The sequence below is a fragment of the Netta rufina genome, assembly GCF_964035555.1.
Source record: "Netta rufina genome assembly, chromosome: 2".
In the NCBI taxonomy this organism is placed as follows: domain Eukaryota; kingdom Metazoa; phylum Chordata; class Aves; order Anseriformes; family Anatidae; genus Netta; species Netta rufina.
In genome coordinates, this window is record NC_140124.1 from 59,618,708 (window position 1) to 59,637,766 (window position 19,059).

At 37.4% G+C, this 19,059-nt stretch overlaps 1 protein-coding gene across 1 annotated transcript in view; it reads right to left on the bottom strand.

The window, feature by feature from the left end:
- POU6F2 (POU class 6 homeobox 2) overlaps nucleotides 1-19,059 on the bottom strand; it is a gene marked incomplete at both ends in the record, with an annotated part of 312,801 nt that overhangs the window by 14,961 nt on the left and 278,781 nt on the right. Inside the window, one exon of the mRNA XM_084282352.1 lies at nucleotides 10,891-11,097. Coding sequence (XP_084138478.1) covers nucleotides 10,891-11,097 — 207 coding nt within the window. The remainder of the gene's footprint in view (nucleotides 1-10,890; nucleotides 11,098-19,059) is intronic.

Genomic DNA, 19,059 nt, shown 5'->3' on the forward strand with positions numbered 1-19,059 from the left:
TAGCCTACTAACATAGTAACATAGTCCTGAGGCACTCAGGTGACTGGTACTTAATGTACCTTTATTTTATATCAATCCTTGATACTGATCAAAAAAGATTGACAAAACATACTAAAAGGCTTCACTTTTAAGTGATACCCATTATTTATATTCTCAGAAAGGGGGAAAGATACAGGCCTGCTTAGCCTTGCTCAAAGTCAGTTATTTAAGATCATTTCTTGAATTCTAAGGAATATGAGGTTTTCTCTTTTGATATTTAACTGAATCAGTGACTTCAGAAAAGGAGCTGAATTCATTAGTAATACTAAAATTATATACAATATGCTCTCAGAACACATAGAAATGACTGATGCTAAGTAGACAACAAATTGTATGGCACAGTAGATAAAGGCATCTAATCACATTCAAGATGAACGGAATACATATGAACAATTTTAATGACATTATTCCTGTTATGAGTCTGCTTAAGAATGGAAAAAACACAACTCTTTTTTTTTTTTTTTTACCACATTGAACAATGTAACACAAAATGAAGCCAGAAACCTTGAGTTAACCTTTAATAACAATGAAAATTATTTATCTGTCCAAGTTTAGTCTATTCTGACTTCTCTATGGATTCATAAGTAAAAACATTTTATTATCTTGAGGAGCTTTTCTTTTCTAACAAGTTTTAAAAGAGAAAACTGGCACTGTATCAAAGCGATAACAGTTGAGAAACCGATTGAAAGACTTACAGGTTTTAGACTCATGCAAGCATTGGGCATCTGTGAAAAAAAATCACTAAGCACTGGATTTTATCTACAGAGCACTTCCAACCCAGAACGTCTACTTTTGTACTATCTTCTTTTAGGGAAGGAGCCTACTAGAAAGGCTGGCCTCCTCTGAATGCTTCAGAAGAGGATGGCCCATCCATTACACATGCAGAACTCCAGGCTGGAGCCTTTAGAAATCAGACTGGGAAAGAGAATTTGGGCTCTGGTCTGTTGTCAAAGGGATTCTCTGGCAAAACTAAAGATTTCTGTCTAGGTGAAGGAAGAAAAATACTGTATTTAGATGAGTTAGATGCTTCCACACTGGCTGGAATAGTCTTAGAGATGTTAGTGTTTATCTGCGAGGATGGAGGAACAAATGTGGTGGCTATTTTTAAAAAGAAAGATCTGCAAAATTATAGTCCAGTCAACTAAACTTCAACCCCTGGAAAAGTACTGAAGAAAATAATCAAACAATTTGCAAGCACCTGAAAGAAAACAAGGTAGTAACAGACAACATGGATTGTTAGGAACAAACTGTGTCAAACCAATCTGATCTCCCTGTAAGACAGGGTAATTGGCCTTGTGGACAGGGAAAAAGCAGCAGGTGGTTTGACTTTACAAGTCTCTTGACACTCCCTTGTGTGACATTCTTTATAACCTAGGGAAACATAGTTTAGATGAAACTGCTGCAGAATGAATGCAAAAGTAGTTGGAAATCAGACCTGACAGGATGGTTATCTATCTGCTGAAATAGACGTGTGCAGGGATGGTGCTTCACAGAAGCAGAAACAGGAAAGACTATTCAATATTTTCCTAATGACCTGGATGATGAAGAGGATATGTTTACTAAATTTACCCATTGATGCCATGCTGGGAGGGACTTTTGGTAGGCTGAAATATAGGTTTAGAATTCATAATGATCATGTCAGTTTGAATGTGCCACCAAGAACAGCGGTGTTGCAAAAGCCAAGAAAGGCAACTCCCATAGTGAACTGTGTGAGCAATAGTGATGTCTGTAATGCATGTGAAGAATCTTCTTTTCTACTAATCACTGGAATGGCCTCTGTAAAGGCAGCACTGTGTCCATAGCTGGATGCCACACTTGAGAAAAAAAAACGGACTCCCAAAGGTCTGGGAGTTATCTGAAGCTTATGAAGATGCCTAGAAGGAACTGGTCATGTTTAATCTAAAGAAAGGAAGTGCAACGCTCTGGAAGATTCAAATTAGATGGTGGGAAAAGCTTTCTAACATGGCAGTGAAGCACTGGCATAAATTACTGGGGGAACTGACAAGGTTCATATGAGAGTACTTAGCAGCAAGTTAGACAAATACAGGAACAGCTGCTCCACCTGGGAACAGCAGAGGTGACTGGATAATCTCTTGAACTATAACTTTCCAGCCTTATTTTTTTTATGATTCTGTGTCATTTTCTACCCATATTTCTCAGGTAGAAATACATGGTCATGTAAGAGACATAGCACATGCAACACGTCCAGGCCACAATACACATATAGTACCTGAAAGTTCAACTGCTGAGGATGGACACAGTAAAATGAATGTTTCCAGAAAGCACCAAAATGAATGGACATTCTCCAGTTTGCACTCACAAAGTAAGCATACAACCACCATATAGCAAATGCACAGTACGGTTCTTAAGTCTGGAAAATGTTTGATTCTCTTGACAAATTTGCACATTGCATTTGGAAATGCATTTGTGAAATAACTGGGATCCCAAGAACCTTGGCAGTTTCTTTTGTTAAACCTCTACGAATCTTTGGATGAATGTATGAAATTGTCAGAATTTTAGCTGGACAAATATTCTATGGAGAGTAAAGTCTGGATGAACAGTGAGTGACCTTAGGTGCAACAGCAATTGTTGGTTTCTAACTCAATGCTTATGAGGGAAAAGGGAACAATGGGGTTGGAAAAGCTGAAGAGTCACCTTAAAGCCTGATCAGGGACTAAGGAAGGATTCTATCTTCAACACCCTACATAATTTTCAGCAAACCCCCTGTTTTACAGATGTGACGGTTAAGCTGTAAATGTCCCGCTTAAAGAACAATGATAGTTATCTATGACATGAAATTGCATTAAAATACTCTCTCTCTTTTCATCTACTATAATTTCCATTCCAGAAATAGCCTTAAGGAGAGGCGACGATTAGATTATGAATTAGATTCCAGATGACAGAATCAATTCAAACTTGCAATAGCTGAGTTTTCCCAATTTTGGACACGTACATATGATATGAATTATATTTATGACTGTTGTGCATTTTCCATCCAAAGACAGAAGAAGGCACAGAAATTACAGAAGCAGTTGCTGTAAGTGCCATTCTGTGTAGGTGGATATAGTAGACATGCCGAGAATGATGACTGTATGCAACACTGATCAGTATCTGGCAGGAATATATGTATGCACACTACAGCTAGAGGAATAGGATGAATATGAGAAACATAAAGTGCAGCATAATACTTTATAAGAATAAGCTGGAAAATGCAGAGGGCCTGATTCTTATCTCCTTTACATCAGTTTTACATTCTGCTGTCAACAGTGAAGGTGGTATTGCTTGATAATGGTAAAGAAAAATGAATTAGGTCTGTAAGACTGAATTTTATTCTTAGGTTATGTATGTAGTATATTTCCGCTTCTGGGATGGTTAACTGGAACCTTATATTTAGGTCCACTCATGAGATCAGGGGTATTATTCCCTGCATCCAGGAAGTTACAGGATAGTGACAGGGAAACAAGGAATTTTACATAAGATCAGGAAAGGCAAAAAGGCCAAGTGGAAATAAAGAAAAAACTTTTGAGAGTTGCCCTGTATCATAACTGCTACTGGTTTTACAGAGTCTGGACAAAAAAAAACAGGGCAAATTATGGCCCTAATGGAAGTTGCCTTGGGATGTCAGGGAATCTCCACCACTGGAGGTTCTTGAGAACAGGTTAAACAAACATTTGTCAAGAGCGATACAGGGACAGTTGATCCTGCCTATGGGGAGGAGATGGACTGCATGACCTCTTCGGGACCTCTCCGCTCCTATTTTTCTATAATTCAGTGAAAAGGAAATCTGAGAGACAAGGAAACACAATAAATTAGAGTAGACAGAGGTGAAAAAGACAAGTATAACAAAAAAGGCAGAAGAGATGAAACTAGTGGGAGTAGCACAAAGAGCAAGAAATATATTTTGAACAATCCCCTTTATGATACAAATAAAAATTCAATGTATTTCTGATGTCAGCTAGTTCTTCCTGGGAAATACAGATATTAGCTCTAATAAAGATTGTCCATGGAAGATTTTGATGTAAAAATACTTCCCAAATACTTTGAAATGACACCTTAATGCCTTGCAGAAGTAACAGTTTAAGTTTTTCATGCTTTGATTTTTCCTGTAAGCTGAGCTCTCTGATCAGTCTACATTTCCTAAAATGTTCCACGTGCTTTTTTATTATTATTTGAGAAAGAGTTGTGGTGTACCATACCCTTTTGTTTGATTCAAGAGCACCATGGCAGAGGAAATCTGTCTTCAAACCTACTCATACTGCATGACCAGACATGGGCTTCAAAAATGTTTTCTTAAATCTTCTAGCAAGTTAAAAGAAGAAGTTATTACACATATCCCCACACTTCAAGCTAAATTGTTTTCACAGCAGTTCTGCCAGAATGTTTCCATTGGGGCCCAAATACCATATCTCATCGCCCTTTTAGCTTACTCAACTAAATTAAAGTAAATATGTGAATATGAAAACTATTTGATGCTTAATGAGCATTTTCTCCCTTAGAATAGGATAATATAATATAAAGGACCTCTATACACATTGCTTAGACTGACAGAATAGATACATTTGGAAACTAGCATAAGAAAGCTCTTTGGGTCCACACAGGCTGTGCACATGCTCAGCTCTGAATGAAGACAAAAGGAAAGAAGTCCTGGTGTGGTGTGGACACAACTGGGGAAGCGCTTTGGCAGCATCTGACTAGGATTTCCATTTGAAGCCTTACTGTGGGATCAAAGTATGCGCTGTAATTGCGGGTCTCTGGGCTCTCTAAATGATGTGGACAACACAGATGGTTGTCTGTAGAATATATAATCTTATATGCAGATCAGGTGCATTGGTCATCTTTCTGACTCCCATCAGGAATGATATAATATCACTGTTACAATAATAGACTTAAAGGTATAGCTAAGGGTGTAATTCAAAGGCAACAGCAAGGTTCCTACAGTGAAGTGTTTTACTTTCTATGTGGCTCAGTTCCTTAGAATGATACGGGTAGTGTAGTAATATCTTCCTATTCCCTAAGGTGTGGTGCAGTTATATTGTCTTTTTTTGAGAAATCCTATTCCTGCAAGTGCAGATGCCATAAAGAAAACTGGTCAGGAAGAGACCTATGTTACAAACCAAACGCTCATGCAAGGAAGTCTCAGGTATTCTTGTAATCTTGAGTATTGAAATCTGGTATTCTATCCATGGACAAAATGGCATGATGCAATGCTGATGATAGAGGAAAAGAGAAAAAGTGAGAAAAATTGTCATCCACATCAGTGAAAGTCATCTATTATAAAAAGCAAAAGAAAAAAAAAGTTGAATTTAGACAAAACAGTTTAGTGGCTATGTTCAAACACAGAAAAAAAGAGTGCATTTCTCATAAAACAGGACAGCAGCAAAGTAATAAGAGCACAGCAGAGAAAAAAAGAAGAGTGAGAGCTGGTTAGATTTTAACTGAAGAGAGGAAAACAAGGGATTGTATGGAGTTGTGATAAAGAGATGATGGAGCGTATGTGGTAGGTTGAGACTGCAGAAAGAAAACGTCTGGCACGGAATTGGGAAAGTAGCTGTACTAAGAATGACCGTAGACTCATCTGAGAGCTGTCTTTTCAACAACTAATCTGGAGCATGACAGCACCTTCAAGACAATGAAGATTGGGAACTGACTATGTAAGAAAATCTTGCGTAGGAGATCGTTTTATTGTGTTAGAGTTGGCAGAAGCCCAAAGCTAGTAGTGCTATAAGACACGATGAAATATGAAAAGTTCTGGCAGGCAGTGTAGATAAAACACGACTGAGGACAACTGGGACTACAGGCCAGATTTAATGAATCTAGTATGTAGAAAGGAAAAGCCAGACAACAGCAAGAAGGGAACCCTCTTGATGAGGTACACTGGAGAACTATATAACATGCAGAAGGTGTTTCTGTGTGCTGTAGGCAAGCAAATGGTTATGAAAACACAAGTTATTAGGAAACCTGTTTAAGGAATCTATAAGCAAGAGAGTAGTTTTGAATCCCAGTGTTTTCTGGCAGCTGGATTCTTCTTACCTAACTTCACTCATGCAAGAATCAGTTTTCTATCCTAAAACAGCTATCTTAGCTCCCTCTCTAGTTAATGGAGACAACAGATACTTTTAGATACGTGTAAGAGATTCAATCTATCTCAAATGGTTCTTTTTTCAGCAGTGTGAGTTGCCTTCTGGACATGCCTATCTCTCTGTTCCTCTATAGGAAATCTAGTTAACTACCTTTCACCAGGTATCTAACAGCTGTATGGCTAATGTTAAGCAAGGTGAATCCTTTCCTTTATTTCTGACCCTTCTAAGACTCCAATTTTTGGTTCAAGATCTTCTGTCAGTCGTGTTGGTGCAAATATGTGTTATTAAAAGTACAAAAGAACTCCTGAAAATGAGGTTTTCAAGTCTAGTAGCAAATGACAACACTAACAAATTGTTAGAACAAGATAATTTGTTCTTGGAAAAAATGTTCATTTAGCCATATGATCTGGATTGTGACAAAATCCCTCCTGAAAGGCATGAAGGCAGAAGTTCAGGTTGCAAGATACTTTTATATAATGAGATATAGATGGCTTAAAAAAGCAAGAAACATAAAATTCAGGAATAAACAATCCTTTTTCAAGGAAGGAGACTACAAGTGGAGATCAAAGGATTTATAACAAATTTTGTTGACTGGTTGCAAGCAGAAAGAAAAGATGGTGAACAATGGTGAAGTTGAATTAGCAGGAGAAATGCATGAATTTCTTAAGTCAATATAGAATACCATGAACAATTTACAGAACCTGTTTACAACATACTGAGGGAGCATTATGACAGATGAAATACAGAGTAGATGCAAAAGTGATTCACATTAAAAGGAACCATTTTAGTGACTCACATGGTAATGATCAGAGAGGCAAATATCTGTCATTGTGGATACATCTACTTATTGAAAAACCTGCTCAATGAGCAAAGATAGAAAAAAAGCAGGATAATAGACTGTATTGAGATAAAGACATAAAATAATGCTGAAAATATTATAATGTTATTATATAAATCAGTGATGCATCCTCACTGTTTTCATGGCATTCAGTTCTGATCACAAAATCTCTGAGAGATTATTGTGGAAACTGAAATGGTTAAGAAATGGCCAGTAAAAACTATTAAAGCCAAAGCAGAACTTGTTTATGAACAGAGATAAAAAGGACAGACCACAACAGGAGTGAAAGCAGCTGCCCCCTTTAAAAAGTCATTACAGCTTTTAGGAGAATTCTTAGTGTAGATGCTGCTTCTTAGTTTAGTTAAAACTTGGAAAACAGTGAAAGCACTGAAGCTGCAACTATTCAAGGTAGTTTAAAGAGGAATACCCCAGGAGTGTGCTCAGGTGGCCAAGAAAGCTGACAGCATCCTGGCTTGTATCAGAAATAGTGTGGCCAGCAGGGCTAGGGAAGTGATTGCCCCCCTGTACTTGGCTCTGGTGAGACTAAACCTTGAAAACTGTGTTCAATTTTGGGCCCCTCACTACAAGAAGGACATGGAGGTGCTTGAGCATGTCCAGAGAAGGGTAACAAAGCTGTTGAAGTGTCTGAAGAATAAGTCTTATGAGGAGTGTTTGAGGGACCTGGGGTTGTTTAGTCTGGAGAAGAGGAGGCTCAGGGAGACTTTATTGCACTCTACAAGTACTTGAAGTGGGGTGGGGGTCAGTCTCTTCTCCCAAGCAACAAAAAATAAGACAAAGGGAAATGGCCTGAAGTTGTAGAGCTAGAGGAGGCTTAGGTTGGATATTAGGAAAAAATTCTTCAGTGAGAGGGCTTTGACGTATTGGATCAGGCTGCCCAAGGAAGTAGTTGAGTCACCATCCCTGGAGGTATTCAAAAGGCACGAATATGTGGTGCTTTGCGACATGGCTCAGTAGTAGACCTGGCAGTGCTAGGTTAATGGTTGGACTTGATGATCATAAAAGCCTTTTCCAACCTACGGTTCTACTGTGGGTAGTTTAAAGAGCATAAATCAAGAACATCTATTTATTCTTTAAAACAAGAGATAGGATTACAATGGACTTGGCTGTGTACATTGAAAAGCAACCTATTTACAACAGAGAAGAAGAAACACTGCTTCACACTGTACCTAAGTAATCTATGAACTCATTTCCATGAGGAGACATTGAGGTTTTAGTCTGTCAAGTTTGAAAAAGTTGTCTGAATATATAATGAACAAAGTCTACCCAAGAAAAGCTGACTAAAAACAATATACGAGACATGTAAGTCTTCAGGCAAAAAGTAAGCAGTAACATGCATTACTTAGCAACTGATACAGACTACACAGGTTCAATTATTATGACTCAGCCAACAAGCAGCAGCTTACTATCATCACTTGCAATCACCTCTTTCTCCTGCAGTACTTGGTTTCCAAGAAAGTGACAAGTTGAAGTTAAACTAGGATCGTCTATAACTGGAACATTTTACTACATTATTTATTTCCTCAATTATTCTCTGACATTCTCAAAACTTTTCCTAAACTTGTCTTGTACTTTTTTTTTTTTTTTTTCCCTTCTGAATCTTCTTTCATCAAGTTACAAGACAACAAATGCAGTGTGACACCATTTTCAAAAATATTTTGAATTCCTGCTGAGTCCTCTGAGTTTGAGCACTCAGTTTGTCTGAAAGCAAGGTTTGAAACTTATGACTAATTATGCTATCATTAGTCAAACAGTACAGTTTGGGTAGGTTTTCATCCAGGCAGTAAGATAAATTCAGGATCTCCTTATAGCTTGTATAATTCCATTTACTTTTCAAATGGTATGGCAGTCTGTACAGTACTATCTCAATAGCTTTTGACTGTCCATCAGCATTATTCCTATGAAGGATCTGACTCATAATTCATTTCTGCTCCCACTGAAATCATTGGCAAAATTTCTTCTTACTTCACTAAAAGCTGAAGAGCCAGTAGAGGGAGCACAAACACACAGAAATAATTTTCTGTGGCTCCTATACATGTAAAACTGATAATGCATTGCATTTTTTTCATACAGTACTTGCATTACTTTTTTTTTTTTTTTTTTCTTTTTTTCCCCTGATCAAAAATACTTTCTAGACCAGATTCTGACAGATGCAGGTAAGGTGGTTCTGTGTAGTTTGGTGTCCTTCCTGCAGCCTCTAGGACCTTAGGTCTCTGTGTGAGAAGCAAAGGCTGGACACTGACTCTAGCAAAATAATGTTTTCTACTTGCATAGCACTACTGGATGGACTAGCACAATATGGGACACATATTTGACTTTTGGACCTAATCAGAGATCCACTGACTGATGATCTGTGCTAGCTGTTAGCCTGTTCAGAATGCAACACAAGAGCATGCACATTGGGTGAACAAGCACAAAACACCATGATATGGCTAAATAGTGAATTTATGCCTTAAACCCCTGCTCTCAATCAGCTAGCTGCAACCTTCAGCGGCAGTTTATCCCTTTGTGCTGCACCACTGGTGGCTCAGTGCCACCAGTGGTGCAGAGAAAGGTTACGACTCTGTCTCTTCTCTGCCCACTGCTGGACATTGTCTGGAAGACGTTGCTTTGCTGCAGGACTCTGAAGGTGTAGTGCTCTGCTGTTAAGGTCTCAGGGAATAATACAGGACCACTATCCTCCACAGTAATCCAAAATTTGATGAGTTTCAAATGGGATCTCAGGATTGTAATGGTTTTTGAGAGCTTCTCCCCATTAAAGAAGTTCCCCCTTCAGGGGACTGTCTCAAAAACTGCTGAGTTTCTTATTCCAATATCAGGCTTTCCAATGCTGGAAACACAGAACATGCCCTTCCACCCACCCTGCTTTGTTTAAAACCTCATACATGTAACAATTGTCAAGGCACTTGCCGGTAGTGTCTTCTCCCATTAAAGAAAATGGGGTTAGATAAATGACAAGTGTTTCTGAAAATTTCTTTGCTAGATGCTATAAAGCATAGGATGAAAAAAGAAATAATATAACCATTTGGATGTGAAACATTTCCAAAACAAACAAATCACTTCAGAGATCCATTGGATCTCTACCTCTAAAGTGGGGGAAAAAAATAACAAATTTGGAGCAGCCCTAGTATTCTCAGAAACATACAAGAGACTGCCAGCTGGTGTTGGAGATATAGGCAGGACTAGCAAGCAAGCAGTATCATCAACAGGAATGCCAAGTTGAATATTTTAGTAAGTGATACTTTTATAAGTACCTTTTTGGTAATCACATTTGATGTTTTTTTCAACCTCAATCTTCTCCCTTTCAGAAAAAAAGGTACAATTCTTTGCTCTAGAGATGTAGGAAAAACTAATGAATTTGACTTTTAAGTACTACAAAAAGTAAAGAAATCTTTTTAGACCTCACTGAAGTTGCTACAGCCATCCTGAAGTCTGTGAACTATTTGGTGACTTACACTGAATAATAATTTCCGTACCATTTTTTAATTTCCTTTCCTTTTCTTTTCCCTAAAAATCCTTTCCTTCAGTGAAGAGGACTACTAAACATGTGTATTTTTCTTCAGTCCTTTGCATGTTCCAAAACATTTCAAAAGCCAGGCTACTGGGTGATCACCAACCAAGGAACTGAACTTTATATCCCTACTGTGCTTTCTATGCTGAGGATTTCTGTTGACACCGTACTGACATTTAAAAAAGGAAAAAGAAAAGAGTAACTAAATAATACATGAATGTATAAATATATTATATAAGATTATATTGTAATTACAAATATAATATGCAATAATATACTATATACAAACAAATTAATCTTTAGTTAATAAAAACAGAAAGAAGTGGGATTTTTTTGAAAGACCATGAGAGTCTGTAAGGACTAGAAGATTCTTGTGCATCTGTTTCAATCATCATTGAGGATACCTGTTGTCCTGGTTTGAGTGGTGATAGCGTTATTCCCTGGGTATTGATCACTGGTAGTATCTGGTTGCCGATGACAGTAGCGATGATCTGACCCTGGGCATTGGTCAATAACTGTGGAGTTATTGGTTGCACCTGAAGGCCCTGAGCTCCACCTGCTGCCTGGCTGGAGGGGACTGGATTAGGCATCAGTGGGATTGTTCCAATAATCTGGAGAAAGCAACATAGAAATGGAAAATGAAAAAATGACACAAACTTGCCACACAAAATTACTCATTTTACCTGTGCTAAATCAAACTTAAGGTGAAATAAACACAGAGAGAGAGGTATGACCCACTGAGTGTACAAAAAAATCAGTCCTTTGCTGAGGTGATGAAGGCTTACAAAATCATTTGTCAAGTCATATATCACCTATGCATTTTAATGCTGTCCACTGCAACCTCCAACAAGTCTCCTGTGTTTGAGAGTTTACAAAGCTAATGCTGGGCCATGCTCTGGCTCCTTGATGATGCTTTGTTGCGACCTCTCATTTGGATATAGAACCAAGTAGGTGCAAATATCAGTCCTATAGAAAGTCTTGCTTTCTACAATGTTACAGTGTTCTTAACTGTGAACTGATGTGCTTATGTAATTTTCTGTGATTTACTGTTGGAAGAGATACTGGTTCCTTTCAGAATACAGCCCATAAAGATACGTTCATAAAAATGCAACTGCTTTTGGATGACAACTAAGTAGAACAACACAACAGCAGAGCTGGTGTTAGATAAAACAGTTTAGCTAACATTTCTGGGGCAAGTACTAGCAGAAAGAGACACTTGTGACATTTCAGATTTGAGAATACAGTGATTTCCTAAAATGTGAATGTGCCTGTAAAACTAATATTAGGATGAGTTGTCAAACAGACACTGTAAGAAAGCTTGTCAGTCAATAAGGTGCTAGATTGAAGAAAGTTACTTTGCTCAAAGACTCTTTACAAGTATGACAGCATCTAAAACAAACTTCTGATGAAACTTGTCAATAAAACCAAACTTTTTTTTTTTTTTTCAAACAATGAATGAAGCTAGAATTATAGGATTATTGCAACAGGAAAGGTAAAAGAAAATGCAAAACATATCTCTATTTCCTTCACCATGCCTCTGAGTAAGGTCAGCTGTGATGAGCAATGAGACAGCTTAGACCAATGCCTTGAGTGGAAAGAATGCACTTAGTTAGCTAATGGCAATTCAGCTATCACGTGGTGAGTGGTGAATTCATCAGTTTACCAAACTTAGCCAGCCAAAAAAAAACTTGGATGAGAAGACCAGAGAGCCATAAAGAAAAGTGGGAGAGCTCTCCTACAGGAGGACCTAATAAAATGGCAAGCCTACTATAAGCTGTACTGTAAGAGCTACAAGTGTTCAAAGCACTGCAGAGATATCATTTAATTTCTCTTTAATACATTCCTGAAAAGTAGATAGATCAAGAAAGATTATTACCCCCATTTACAGAACATGAAAGTGAAGCACAATGGAGCATCTTCAGAGAGAGGCTGTGATTTGGTGAGTTAGCCTTCTAAGCTGGAATTGCCTACAAGTGTCTCTCTGCAGACCACAGTACCTTTATACTTTTCCTAAGGTGTCCCTAGTTGAACTGCAGCTGCTTAACAATTCATGAAAGAAGACAGCTGTTCATGGGAGAGGGAGGCATTTATCACATCATTATCAGATTTCAGAATATTTTCTAAATCTGACTTTGAGTATTAATACAACTTTCACGTGGTGGTGGTGCAACCTGTAAATTTGACCCACTTCTTATTGACCTAAAGTACTTATGGGTCACAAATATATTCTTTCACTTTGAACATATGTTACCAAACACAATGAATAATCCTTCTTAATTTTATCAACAGAAACATAGCAAAGGCCTGTCCTTCTTTTACCATGTCTGTAAAGGACACGACCTTGGAGTGTCATTACTCTAATATAACTTTAACTATCAAGGTCCTAATACCAGCAAAGCAAAAAATGCTGTGCTGGTGTTATCAGTAATAGAAATGTTTGCATTCACATTTAAAATGCATTTCTTGGACTGCAGTTGGACATTTTATAGAATGACAGTGCTGAAGTGGACAGTTTGTAAGGTCAGAAGCAGAAGGCTATCTATATGTATTAATGTGTGTCACATGCTATTCTGTATGTGGTGGGCTATACACGCACATGGCCAGACATGGAGCAAAGAAAGGACACAGCTAGGAGAGGCATTCCAGAAGGACAAATACATAAATGCCCTCAGGGGTTTGGTGTTACCATCGTAGCCAGGGGTAAATCTAAATGGGAAATAGTTTTCCCACTTAGTGAAATTTATGGAGATTTCAGGATCTATTTATTTAAGTTTATTTATTTTTTTTTAATTATCTTTCATTTTATACCAAGGTAAAGTAAAACCTTCTCTAGTTAGAAAGCAAGCCACCTGTCTCCAGTAAACCAACAGGATGTATGCATGGTATGCATCTTTGATACGGTTAAACCCAGATTCAAGTCTCCCCTTTCAAGTTCCCTTATCTCCAGGTACCCTTTCCCAAACATCCTCACAGCTCCCTGATTCACACTGCTCAGATTTGGAGGATTAAGTAAAATATTGACTGTGGAGGTGTCCTGCAGCTGGATCCCTTCCTCAAACTTTATGTGACTGTCCTGATGCTGGGCTAGATCATGAATCCTCTAATTGTGGTGAGAAAGTCCATTCTGGGGATTCCTGTCCTGTTAAAGTATTGGTTTGTACTGTCTCTCCTGTTAAAGTACTTTGCACTTTATGATGACAATTTACAATTTTGATACATTTAATTTTTTTGAACACAAAACAAGACCATGCCCCTGGATTGAGACACTGGCCCATCGAAGCACAGACTGTCTCATTACCAGCAACTTCACTAGTAGGGTGGCATGGATTTGATTTTTCCCATAAGATAGTCTGGAAAAGGCCATCCTACTTTGGGAGGAAGAGAATTGAGATATGTTGCTATGTCCCTAGTGTACCACCTAGCCTCAAAGCCAGGAAACCATGTGTGGACTGTTTCATTCAGGTAGCATAAATAGATAGCAGAGGAGGCTTCTTACCCAATATTTGGACTCAAATTCCTAAACAATTCCACCTGTCAATCACATAAGCACATTCTTCAGACAACAACACATCCAAAAAGTTTCTCATCCATCCTACCAAAAAACATTCTTTTTAATGCTATGGGCATGACTTTCACTATTCCTTATGTATCTCATACAACTCAAAGGAAGAACTAAGTGTTCCCAGAGGAGATGTAAAACAGGTGCTGTATGCAAAACAAAAAACAGTTTTGAAAGTCCAAGGGTTAACTCCAAGGACCCCTTGTGAATGCTCCACAACCTCTAACAGAGCCAGGCACATTACTTTGCAAAGGACTGTTGAATAAAACAAATTACACTTGTCGGAGGTACAGGTTCCAGATATAGGCAGAAAATTTGGTGCAGATGTGATGCCAGAAATCCTACTGAGTTATTCAATGTAAATTTGGATCTCACCTTTTTAGATACAGGGCTTTGGTCCATATCTAATTAAAATACCAAGACTGTAATTCTGACCCTGTTCAAGTGACTGGGTATTGCCAGAAGACTTGGTGGAGTCAGATTTTCACAATTTTTCAGTAAGATCCTTTCATTTTTGCTTATGGATAAATAGATATATCAATTGTGTCTTGCGATGCTTGAACTGTAAATTCATGAAAGAATTCATGTAAATTCATGAAAGAATAAGCACATTATTGCAGTGAACGTAAAATTCCAAGAAATGCAGCTAACCATGGGGGAAAAAAGTCCAAGCCCTCAGAGTATCTACAATATCCATGTAACCCCCAATGGCAGCATAGGTGCTAGCACTGATAAACTGGAGCTAGTCACTACTTGTACTGTTACATAGATTTTCACCCACCCTTCCAATTTGCCTTTATCAGTAAAAGTTTCTTCTTAAAAATGAAATTAAAACATCTGATCCCTTAAAAATGATAAAGTATGAAGAATAACATCATAAAATCAATTTTCATCTTTTCTTGTTTGACAACACATCTTCATATTTAATTGCTTTTGTTAATTACTTGGCTTGCTAGTCTGAGCACACTTTAGCACTTCTTGGCCATTGCACAAAACGGTTTCTCACTTCTGCTGCTGGTAACATGAGCTGTAACTCAGATTGAAACTGGGGGAAGAAGCTGAACAGCTGCTGGGAACTTCTGGGCATAAATGTCTCATAGTAGCCATATTTGAGCTGTAAACATAAAACCAGATTTTGCATAACTGTATGAAGGCCTAATTGCTGATTTCCCAGCAGCGAGTCTTTCCTTATTGCTCCTAATAAACCAGTTGTGTTTTGACATTAGGAGAAGTTAAAGCAATATTAGAAAATAAAGCATACAATTGTGTTTTATTAAGTTCTTCTCCCTCTTCCCTCATCAGAGAAAGGAATGCTGACTTGTGTCATTATATTACAAACAGTAGGCCAAATGGATAGAACTTTTCTCAGGTTTTATAAGTTATATTCTTTTAAATATCAAAGGCTAGTTACTTATTTTTTGAACAAAAGAATAATAATAATAAATAAAATCAAATAGAAAAGCAGGGAAAAAGTAAAAGGAGCAACAGAAAAACTCTTCAGTAAAATTAGCCGAACCACTATATACACATAAACTAATTCAACATCTCAAACTATTACTAAACAATGTATGATAGTCTTACTTTTGTAGTGAGCCTAAGAATCACTATTTGAGTGAATGTTTGCTAGTCTAAATACGCTTCACTCGGCTTCATTTATTAGCTCTTACTTCTATGTCTTGTTGAAGATAATCTAAAATAAAACCTCACTTTGACTTATGTTGTATGATGTTGGTAGGTTGAAACCCAATTTTTTCTAGTTTTACAAGGCTGAGACCTAATTTAATCCCAGCAGTCTATAGTAGCAGTCATACCACCTATGGCACACATGACAGTATTTATGGTTTGTTTCATTTTCTAGTTTTCCAAATTTGCTTTCAGAAGCTGCTTATGTTCACAGATATGTTCCTTCCTGTTTGGTCACTGTACCAATGTGAGTTATTTTAAGGATCTATTTTAAGGAGAAAATGACATGGAAAAGGTAGAATAATAAGAATCCACACAGGATTCTTTAGCCTTTACAGATGCTTTATTCTTAAACATATATATATATCTATATAAAAACACATATAAACATTTACGTACCTATATATAAATGCTAAAACAAAATACTGTTGTGAGAACAAGGAATCAAATACTTTTATTAGAAACAAAACTACACCACTACTTCCGAGTCACAACTTCATGTAAGGAATTATAATTTTCAAGGTTAAACATTGTTCGTGTATCACACCATACAACATATTGGATGGTATATTGTTTGTAAGTATCATAATAGAACACAGTCTGACATTCTGTCTGACTTTCTCAGTGCTTTATTATTTAGAAAATAATATTTTTATAGTAACATCAAACTATACAGTACTTTATCATCACTGTAGGAATTACATAGTGAATTTTTCTCAAGTAAATACTGTTATGTTCTGCTAGCAGGGGCATGTGTACAGTCAGAAAAAAATAACATCTATTTTATTAAACATCCTGAATAACATAACATTTTATCATTGCAAGTATCTAAAGATATATAACTATCAAATTAAAGACTTAAAATCACGTTGAGCATCTGCTGAACTGTTCTAAGCAATCTACTTATCAGATTTAGCCTCCTTTAAAATCAAGAATTGTCAGGCGTAAGGACCCTTAGAGGTTACAGTTCTCTGAGCTGAGCAAAGCACCTGTTGAATTTAATAAGATTTACATGTCCTGAGCATTTCTGAAAGTCAGCTACTTACTGAACACTTATGAAAGTGTTCGTTCATTATTTAAAATTCTTTGATGGATGACTGGGGGAAAATATTTCAGCAATATTTCAGCTTGCCAAGTATTGTTATGACAGAACAGTCACAATTTCTAATGATGGTTATAAGAAGCCAGCAAAACTTACTGCTTTTGGCATTTGACTGTTTGTCTGCCAAGCCACAGCTTTCCTGATCACTGTGCAGGTAGATCTTTGTAGAGTATATATGCAAATACACTTTTCTATGTGTGGATATGGTATTATCATTATTATTTTTTTTTTTTTCTGTAAATACTCTTGAGAACAAAAAGTCAAGGTATTCATTTTCTCAGAAAGTAAATATAAGGGGATTGAGCCACCAACATGAGTCTCTAGACTTAATCAGAAAGAATATTTTGGTAAATAACCATTCACCTCTGCATTATTTTCATGCCAGCTAAGATTTTTATAGTAGCTTACAGGAATTAAGTATCAACTTGTATTTAAACTCACTGAAAAGCAGGCAGCCAGCTCTTTAGCTTCTCTGATGATTTCAGTCTCAACTTAGCATCAAGCATCTTTGAGTCAAGGAATCCCTGTTCTGAAATAAAATTTCTCAACCTTTGCAAGCTTTGTATTGATGTAGTGAAAGCAGTATATGTGCTGCATCTACAAACCCTACCATTACTTTATGTCTTTAGATTACAAACCATTTAGGACAAGGATTCTCTCCCTTGGGCATTAACATGATATAAATATTTACTACTACTTCTCCCTCATGGCACAAAGAATGAACTTGCTTACAGCCATAACAGAATCTAACAACTGGACATACAGCAGAGAAAAATCCCTACACTTTGCAATACATACCATGCTGAGCTATTCAAGGCTAGCTTGGGAAACAAATTGTATTTTCTCAGCAAGCCTAATTAGGTTGAGCACAATGCGTATCAATGAGATTCAGGTGTTTCCATGCTATGGTGACATTATCAGCTTGTTTTGAGGAGTTTTGCTACTTGGTGTACTGATCTACTATAGAGATGCTATCTAGAGCTCAGTAGTGAGGCAGAACTTAGTAATTACTCTCTGATCCTGTCTTTTGTAAGTAAGCGCTGCTATTGAGAAATAATCTTGCGTGGAAGAAGATAATGTTCTCTACTGCCACAAAAGTTCTCACTAAAATATCACTGTTTTAATTCTTCTAATTGTAATATTACCCTTTCAAAAAAGAGATGTTACGCACTATTGTCAGTGCCAGTGTCTGGTTGAGCAGGAGAATTCATGGTGCTCTGTTTTTGCTTTTTTCTCTGGTTACTCTTTTCAACTTGCATTGCATAGACATGAAACTGGATTAAGGAGATGGCATGCTCTTATCTACCTACAGTTCATTGCTGTCACTGCTTTATCTCGTGTTGCAATTCCTGAGAAGGTTGTTCTACCAGAAGTATAATGGTTTGCAAATTTGTTAAATTTGGAACCCTCAAAGAGTTTTCTTTTCTAATTTTCACTTATGAAAGTTCTTGAGGAAATAACAATCTATCTTGGACAAATGACTTTGAAGGCTTTATGATGTTTTATTTTAGCCTTGACTTGTCTGTTTAAAATACCAATGTTTTTTTTTTTTTTTTTTTTTTTTTTTTTTTTTTTTTTTTTTTCTTGGATGCTTCTCCATGATAAACTGGATTGAAAACATAAACCATCTGTGGTGGTTTTACCGTGCTGGGCAGCTAAACCCCACAACCGCTCTCTCACTCCCCCTCCTTTAGATGAGGAGGGGGAGAAGTAAAGCAAAGAAGAACTCACGGGTTGAGATAATTTAATTAAAGGGAAATAATTATAATAATTAAATAAAGACTACCATGAACTAAACAATTTAACTAAGGGGAAATAAAAGGGAAAGGGGAAAAAGGGAGGGGAAAAAGGGAAAAATAAAAAGAAGGGAGGAAAACAAACAAACAAAATAAATGAAAGCTATATGGAAGTGCAGAGGAAAGAAATTACTCTCTACTTCCCACAAATGAGCGATGATTGACCACGTCCTTGAAGCAAGGCCTCAACGCACGCAGCCGGTGTTCGAGAGGAGGACTGACGTCTTCTCAACGAGAACCCACCCCTCCCCTCTTCTTCCTGTTTCCACCTTTTATTGCTGAGTGTGACACCACATGGTATGGAATATCCCTTTGATTGGTTTAGGTCAGCTGCCCTAGTGATGTTTCTCTCCTCACTTTTTGCCCACCCCCTAGGAGGGTTAGAGAAAGGCCCAATGCTGTGCCACTGCTGCTCAGCAGTAGACACAACACT